The sequence below is a fragment of the Ptychodera flava genome (assembly GCF_041260155.1).
Source record: "Ptychodera flava strain L36383 chromosome 3 unlocalized genomic scaffold, AS_Pfla_20210202 Scaffold_27__1_contigs__length_13241970_pilon, whole genome shotgun sequence".
NCBI lineage: Eukaryota > Metazoa > Hemichordata > Enteropneusta > Ptychoderidae > Ptychodera > Ptychodera flava.
In genome coordinates this window covers 6,595,633-6,604,794 of record NW_027248281.1, presented here as the reverse complement: position 1 = coordinate 6,604,794, position 9,162 = coordinate 6,595,633, and the positions used below count along the sequence as shown (strand labels likewise).

At 36.7% G+C, this 9,162-nt stretch overlaps 1 protein-coding gene across 1 annotated transcript; it reads right to left on the bottom strand.

Moving 5' to 3' along the window:
* Positions 1 to 1,368: 1,368 nt before the first annotated feature.
* On the bottom strand, positions 1,369 to 4,293 carry LOC139126298 (uncharacterized). Its single transcript, XM_070692342.1, has 5 exons — positions 3,773 to 4,293; positions 2,852 to 2,911; positions 2,527 to 2,598; positions 2,175 to 2,228; positions 1,369 to 1,557 (listed from the first exon to the last, which is right to left on the bottom strand). Exons 1-5 carry the CDS (start codon positions 3,953 to 3,955, stop codon positions 1,369 to 1,371), a joined length of 558 nt encoding a protein of 185 aa, XP_070548443.1. The 5' UTR covers positions 3,956 to 4,293.
* Positions 4,294 to 9,162: the final 4,869 nt, after the last annotated feature.

Below are 9,162 nucleotides of genomic sequence, written 5' to 3'. Positions count from 1 at the left end.
AATCCCTGAATTTGTGAAGAAGGTCAAAGGAAACATGATGATCTGAACACTTCTTCACAAATTCAAGTGATCTGTCTGAGGAGTATCCCTGAGTGAAAGCAAAGTCCCTGTAAATTACTTCCCAATATGCCTTAACAAATGATTTAACTGAATTAATTTCTTCATGTAAAATTCCCGTCCTTAAACAACCCATGAAAATATTCCCTCATGATCTGACGATAAAATTTTCCTGATAATTACATATGGCAAGCCATCACACCTGATTATAACCCATTCCCTGAATTTACAAGTCCCATTCCCTTTCCCTTCATTGACATACTGTTTAATATTAGCTAATTCCCAATATAATGGAGGACTTCTTTAACTGATTCAGGGCAATTTGGATTAACAAAAATAGGGGACATTACAAAAATATTAACTTTATTTATATCTTTTTGTGATTGTTTATCGAGCTGAATAATTTGGGTAGTTTGTTTACCTTCATGATCGATCTTCACTTCTCCAGTGCATTCATGAATTGATAATTTCCTCTTCTTTCTCATTTCTCTCTGCTTAGGTTTGATGAATGTTGTTCTTTTTTTCTCTCTTTCCATTTCTCTTCTGTACTTACCTATCCAAATGCCACAGTTTCGACACTTTGCAATTCGAGATTCACCCTTTGTGTGGATGAATCCACACTTAGGGCAAATCTCGGTACTGTCATTGTTATGTTGTCGTTGTAAATATGTGTCAATATTGTCAGTCTGTGATGTGTGTTCAGAATTCACAACTACTGCAGCAGATGAAATTAAATTATTAACATATGAGGCTATTGATTCTTCAATAACTGAATTAAACTTATCATACTCACTGTCCTCTCTATTGGTTACATCAGTCTCTGATATCTCCGGCCACTCGCTCGGTTTCAACCCAGACTCATATTGAAGAGATGAGTCTGGATCCAGCTGAGAAGCAATTATGTTTGTAAATATATCTAAAGTACCTTGTTGCCATCTCTGTTGATGTAATTCTTTGTTGTTCTTTGTTCATTATCAAAAGAAAATTCAACCAACCCTTCTGGTGCCTGTGGAAAATCAAAAGTACCTTTGAAAAGAATATTGTTGATAACGTCATAGCAAGGGCCAGCCGTCACATGACCCATTAGGTCAACAGCCAGGCGGCTTCTAGTTAGACTAAATAAAACCACCTGGACTGCTGACATGAAAGGACTAATGAATCTGTGATGTCTGGCCCCATAAATAAGTTCTACAGCATGTGCAAGATACTGAGTGTTACTTTGGATTCCAGTATTTGGCATACAAATCTCCTCCAGAAAAGAAACCAAAACAGGATTCCGCTCTGACAAGAGGCCAGCCAGGTCAATGTCAGCTAAATTTGAACGGAATACCTATCTTGGTTTCTACAGAGGAGATTTGCATGCTGATAAATTTCAGAATTTTCTAATTTAGCAATTTCTCTAGCAGCCTTGATTCTCTTCTCTCTTGTGGAATACATCTCCGCCATCTCCGTCTTCAACCTTTCCACTTCATTTTGTAGTTTCTGTATTTTTTCTTTATCCTATAGCGGAGAAAAAGACAGAGATATGTCAGAACACAAGAGAATTAAATATTATTCTTATCTGCCTGTCCTGCTAATTCAATTATTGTGTACTTGACATAGCTTACTTGAATTCTACATACTTTATTTTCACAGCTTTCTTTATGACATCAATGGTCACCTTCATCATGTTTATCTTGTTTGCAAATATTCTGTATGTATGAGAGAAGCAATGTTCAAATAAAACTTTCTCAATCAAAGCCTTTCAAAGCCAGATGTTTACAGTTATGTTCAAACAGCCAAAATAAAATAACAGAGGGCCAAGCCACTGCAACACAATTTACTGGGGCATTAGAGGAAACTTTCTTCTTGATTTCTGATGGAAAAAGAAAGTGAAGCTGGCACCGTCCATCTGCTTTGTACGGTATCACAAATGTTGATTTAAGTAGTTTGAATATAACCCAGCATTAATAACAATTCATTGATTTAGTGTGACAGTGGATATGTCAGTAAAAAGACTGTACCTAATTTCCCTTACCTTCAAACCACAACTATAATTGCTATGAACATAATATGCCTATTAGAGGTAAATACATGAATATTAATATGTAATTCATACTTTTTAAGGAGTTAGTTACCTTGTTATCATTATAAGTTGTGCTGGTTTTCTCATCTTCTTCTCTAGTCTCCTCCTGAAATAGGCATTGTACAGTACCTAATTATAAGCCATGTTAAATATATCAAAATAAAGTTTTATAAAATCAAATTCAAAATCAAAATCAATGAGCAATCTTGCACAAAACCACTTAGTTTAATTTTTCTCATAAGTAAATATCAATGTAGGATGCTTGTTTCAATGATTCTTTCTTTTCCATGCCTAGTCTCAGTGATGTAATACATATGGAAATTAATCCAATGATAATGTCAATAACCTTGCCTTTGATCTATCGTACATATCAAAACCCACTCTAAAATGGAGAAGAAACTTACACCACAAAACTGTTGTGTTGATTGTGGCAGGTTTGCTTGTGTCGACCAGTCGCAATCGGTTGCAACATATGACTGAAAAAAAAAATTGTATAATTGATACCACAAGCTCCATTCAGATCTGAACAATTTTTAACAATGCCTACACACATGTATAGTCTTGTTCATGACTATAAAGGGCACCGTGATGAGCCTTCTACAGCCTTCGTTACTGTCATTTTTATGAGTATGATTCTAAAGTTTTTCATAATATTAAGAATTCCATGCAGGCAACAATACTTAGGCAGAAAATATCATATTTATTTCAATTACAAGTTATTGAATTTACCTCTGGTTCTGCTGGACAACCTGCCGGTGTCCTATCAGATTGATGAAGCTTGCAAGATGACTGAAAAGTTAAAGGAGACATACAGTTCGTTCATTGATGCACAGCCACTCTGTGATAGACTGCATGGTCTTTGTCATGGTCAATCCAATAGTTTTATGGTAGCATAAAACATAGTGGACCAGTGTTGTTTATATTTAACTTATTGTGCTTTAATTTTCATTATATAAGCAAGTAATTTAATTAAGTAATTTAATTTTCTGTCAATCTTTATTTCATCACACTACGAAAACTATCATTTTGGTAACTCTGATTACTTTCCAATTTTCATTACACAGAGATGTTTTCATTTTCATACTAAAGCTTTAGGCTTCAACTAAACACAAAACATGAGTCTTTCATTGTCTTTCCTATTGCCACCTCCGTCGCAAAAGGTCAAAGATCACGAGTCCTTACTATCACAGACTGTCAGATACCTAAATTTGTAGTTGTGAAATTTGAAGCCATAAAGTATACTCTACGACGTTTGTTGAAAGCTTTATCCATACGCGATTCTTTTTAAAATGTGAGACTATGGCAAAATTAAGAAAACACACTTGCCACCTCCGTGGCAATAGATGAAAAATCACAAGGCACTCGTTGACTATGCACTTGTAAAATTGGAAGCAGTGCAATCGTGGATGTACAAAAATAGATCCATGGTAAAATATAATACACGACGTCAGAAAGCTTTATCCATGTAGCTTTATCCATCCGCGATTCTCTATTTCTCATAAAAAGTTGAGATCACGGCAAAATGAAGAAAACACTTGTAGGCCTACATGGCAAATGACGAACTATAAGGACCAGACATAGCTATACTGGCGAAAATAATCGATTACCAAGGTGTTACGTATAGATAGCAATCACAAATGAGTGACTTACCATTTGCTTGAGACAGTTTTCACAGACGGATCCCCGCGTTCCGAAGCCGGCCAGGAAATTTTTCGCATAGGCCGGCAGTCTCGTATATTGGATTAACGGGGCCGTCAAACTGTCCCATTCATCGTGATAAGGACACCGGCATTGAAGAAGAAAGCGCCCGTCTTTACCCCTAATCGACGACATTTCGCTTTTAAGGTTGCCTGGTGTTGCCTTAGTACTGGCGACAGTCTACTCGTGCAGTCGACTCGACAACCCCAGTCGTAACAGAAATTGTCGTCTGTGTATATGCATGTATCATTCGCGCCTTGTCGTCCGTCTGTCGTCGAAATACCGTGAAGGCGCCAAAATCAAAATTTAATATTTCAAAAAAGCACCGGTGAAATTTTTTCTTCTCAACCAGGAAGTAAGTTTGGCTTGTGATCTCATGTTTTTATGTTGTAGGGTATCCCCGAGCAGAGATTTTGACCTCTTAATCTACATTTGAAAGGAAAAGGTCGTGATTTTCATAACAAAGGGCGGGAAATCGCTCGTTGACGCGTAAATTCCGTGGCGTGATTGGCTGGAGTACGTTCTGAATACTAATGTATGTAAATTTTTTATGCAAATGAACAACTCCTAATATGGTTGATCGATCGGACTAATGTAGTCGACAAAGGAAGGTAGGAATAGTCGAGTATCATGATTGTGTGTTCTGCGCACGCATGTATATTCGTTAATGATTGATGAATTACGTCACGTCACCATGTGATAATTTGAAAGCATCAAAACAAGTCGTATGCAATGTGACCAGGGGTATATTGGAAATTTCAATCGTGTGTCAGTGAGGTGGAAGGAGAAGGGGTAATAAATTCTTTATTGTTACGGACAAGTTTGTATAAGGTTATATGGCGACGTGATTCTGTAGACATTTTAGTTAGTAATTTACTGAATTTTATGGTAAACGTCGAAATGAGAAAACGTTTGAACCCCTCCTCCCCACATTGTAATGGTACGACTGTTTCTGGAACACATAGAAAGACGGACAAAGGACAGAACGTTGTGTTGACGTAATGTTGAAACTTTTAATATTGTTGAGAAATCCACTGAAAATTTTGTTTTCACGTTAGCGTGACCATGGAAGTATTAAACTCTGCAAATTCAATAGCGTGACGCAAAATATTGACGTAAAAAACCGCTAGTTCCCGGATGTTCGTAGTCAACAATAAACTGTAGATATTTAGTAATTTTATGCTACGGAGTGCTGTATGAGACGGAAGTGGGCCGTTGAACGAAAATGCTGCGTTGATAAATGCATGGTACATTTCGCTGTTGACCTCACTGCTTTGCGCAAAGGGCATAATGGTAGCATAGAGCTTTATAATACCGGTACCGGTGGAACCCTGGAAGTGTGGTGATTTATATCGCGCAGACGTTGTCTTCGACACACACATCATTGGTACCTGACAACGTTTTACCATGGATGTCTATTTTTTAGATCCATGGTTTTACTGAGTGCATTATGCAACTTTCCCTGTGTTTGTGAGAAAAACTGCTGGTTTCGCTACAACAATTCACGGGACTGTGAACAATCTGATACTTGTGGGAGGCATCGGCCCCATTGTCATTTAGGGACTGGACATAAATTACAGGGGGGGGGGTGGGCCGGTGTTTTTCGAAAAACTGCTGCTTAAAAATAGTGACCCTTCAAAAGTTCATGCACAAAAATTAGTGACCCTCCCCCTTATCCGTGCATGAAAATAAGTGACCCTCCCCTGTTACTCAATACCCCCCCAAAAAACCCACAATGTGTTAAAGACCCCCTTCTGACTTGCTATACTTAAGTCGCCCTCCCGAAAGGAAGGCAAAATGTGGCCGATATAACGCGTTGTCCAAAAATATCAAATCATATGTGTGTTATTCATGTAAATGTACTTTGCTTGAAGTGGCAGGTAAAAAGTGCATGCCTGTACAAAAAATGTAATTTTTAGATTTTATCGATAATGTTGATTCACTATACATGTAGTCGACTATAAGAAAACTACGAACGTGTATTTTCGAATATAAAACTAGCTATATCTGTTCATATACAGATGTTTAATAACTGATATATATACACTTGATTAGCATGGGTTGTTTACAAGTGCACATGTGAACAAGATATTTGATTTTGGAATTTCTGTCAAAATGTTGATCCACTATACATGGGAGTCTATGACAAAACTATGCATGGGAGTCTATGACAAAACTGTAAAAAAAAATTTTCAGAATTAAAAATTTGCACTATTTGTGCATATATGGACCCTGAATAATTGACATAATTGTGCTTGATTAGAAGAGGGTGGTAAAATGTGCATCTGTGTACAATAACTTTGTTTTTGGAATTTTGCATAAAATGTTGATCCACTATACATGGGAGTCTATGACAAAACTGTAAAAAAAAATTTTCAGAATTAAAAATATGCACTATTTGTTGATATATGACCCTGAATAATTGACATAATTGTGCTTGATTAGAAGAGGGTGGTAACACGTGCATCTGTGTACAATAACTTTGTTTTTGGAATTTCACATGAAATGTGGATCCATTATACATTGTAGTCTATGAAGAAACTATGAATAATTTTTTTTAAATACAAAACTTGGCAAATCTGTGTATTTATGTATGCTTGATTATTGATATTTATGTTCTTGATTAGACTAGAGTGGTTACAAGTCCATGTGTGTGCAAGAAATTTGATTTTGGAATTTCACCGAAATGTTGATTCACTATACATGGCAGTCTATGGTGAAACCCTATGAATAATTTTTTTCCAATACAAAAATAGGTAAATCTGTGCATTTATGTACTCTCAATTATTGGTACTAATGTTCATGATTAGACTAGAGTGGTTTCAAGTCAATGGTTGTGCAAGAAATTTGATTTGGCATATCACTTAAATGTCGATTTACTATACATGGCAGTCTATGATGAAACTATGAATAATTTTTTTCCAATACAAAAATAGGTAAATCTGTGCATTTATGTACACTCAATTATTGGTACTAATGTTCATGATTAGACTAGAGTGGTTTCAAGTCAATTGTTGTGCAAGAAATTTGATTTTGGCATATCACTTAAATGTCGATTTACTATACATGGCAGTCTATGATGAAACTATGAATAATTTTTTTCCAATACAAAAATAGGAAAATCTGTGCATTTATGTACACTTGATTATTGGTATTAATGTTCATGATTAGACTAGAGTAGTTTCAAGTCAATGGGTGTGCAAGAAATTTGATTTTGGAATTTCACTGAAATGTCCATTCACTATACATGGCAGTCTATGATGAAACTATGAATAATTTTTTTCTGATACAAAACTTGGTAAACCTGTGCATTTATGTACACCTAATTATTAGTATTAATTTTCATGATTAGACTAGAGTGGTTTCAAGTCCATGGTTGTGCAGGAAATTTGATTTTGGAATTTCACCAAAATGTTGATTCACTATACATTGTAGGCTATGAGGAAACTACAAATAACTCATAGGTTATTTGATCCTAAATTATTATTCAAAGTTATTCGACCTGAAGCTTCCAGTTGTTATTGATGACTCTATGCACTATTCTGAACAGTTTGTATTCTGTCAATGTCCTCAAAAATTAAAAAATGTACATACAGCGACATGAACGTTTGACACCGACCTATACCCAATGTATTGTAAATGGGAGAATGATGTCAAATAAGTAATCTCCCAAATTGTTATTGAAAGAGTCATTATAGGGGACAGTTATGCACAATAGTGTTAAATAAGTAGAAATCATGACACTTAAATCAATGTGGCTGCTTGGATCATCAATACATTGTTTATTATACCTGAAATTTGCGCCTGAAGGGTGCGCTGAAAATGGTAACGGCAGAAAATGAAAGTGCCAGGAGGTATTTTTTTCTTTTTCAGTATTCCATAACGTGCACATGCAATTTCAGCTTTGATGCATGAAAAAGGTGACCCTCCCCCATAGGCTTGCACAAAATTTTATGACCCTTCAAAAATGCTTGCGCGAAAAATGGCGACCCACCCCCAAAAAACACCGGCCCACCCCCCCTGTAATTTGTGTCCAGTCCTTACTGACAAGGGAATGTGTCTCTCTGAAGTGGGGATGGATAAAGCATGTCATGTACTGATTTTTAGAAATTGGTCATTATGGCAAACCCGGAATTCGAATCGACCACGGTACAAACAAAACAAAGCCATGTGCGCAAACGCGCATAGATGTATGTGTATTTCCATACGCGTTGGTACACATGTGGGTTTGTTTGTACCGGCATCATGTGATTATTTGGGCGTACTGAGTATGTAGAACGCATCGCGTCCTTTTTATTCCGGAGAAGAACCATTGCTTGCCATATGCAACAAGATTGGATGAGCGAAGCCGATCTGCTCGCCTTGGCGTCTTGACACCAAATGAGCCTATTTCCGGTTTTGGTGTTGGCCTCACAGCAATGCATTATCAGTGATTATAGGATATCTTCGAGGGCGGCGTGCGACTGCCCCTCCCGTGTCTCTCGGACGAGTTATGCAACAATGATTGGAATGAGTATATGCGTAGTCGTACGGTTTGAGCACCGTGGTTTGAGGACGCGTAGTGATTTGAAACATTTTGTACACATTTGTAACAAGTTAGCTGAAATATGTATAGGATTGTGAAAATCAGGACAATTGTTTATTTAGAAAGTTTGTAAAGTAAACATGAAAGTAGAATAAGTTTGCCGTAATGGAAAAGACGGGTCACCGTTGGTGGCAGTATGGTCGTCACGTTATCTACAGTAATGAATGGAACATACATAATTAGTGCAGATGAATTAGATTAGGGGTGGAATGCCAATGAACATAAAATAATAACTGGTGCAAATAGGAAACGTTATATGAATATAGAATGTGAGAGAGAATGGAAATTAATAAGTGTATAACTCATAAAGTCTAAGAAATGCTTACCTGACAATTTGTGTTCCAATGTTTGGTTTTCATTTCTCTTCTAATATGTAGTAGGAGCAGTGTGAATAATCAGCGCACTATCACAGTCCCTCTATGGATAGAGGGACTGTGGCACTATCAACAATATCAAGGTCATGAGGTTTGTGCTTTTGTTAACTGCACAGTGAACTTCCTATGTAATTGCAACAGCTTTCTTAATATCCCTTGTTACAAAGTAGTGGCTAAACTTAACCATGGAGTGCCACTCACATAAAATGAAGGCTGCTTTGTAATATGCAGGGCAGCCATGTGAAGGGTAAATGAATGAATGTATGAGGTTGTAGGTTTACAGAGAAATGTACAGCTAGCAGCCAATAATACATATGCAGCATATCGTCTTACTGTGTCTTAAAAGTACTGGGTGTTTAAATGATGAAGATGCAATTGTCAGT

Bases quoted from the DNA above. Each gene is read 5' to 3' on its own strand.
- LOC139126298 (XM_070692342.1), bottom strand. From the start codon at position 3,955: ATGTCGTCGATTAGGGGTAAAGACGGGCGCTTTCTTCTTCAATGCCGG. The intron at 2,912-3,772 runs GTAAGTCACTCA...TTAACTTTTCAG, and splicing joins AAAACTGTCTCAAGCAAATG to TCATCTTGCAAGCTTCATCA. The intron at 1,558-2,174 runs GTAACTAACTCC...TCTCCGCTATAG, and splicing joins CAACTTATAATGATAACAAG to GATAAAGAAAAAATACAGAA.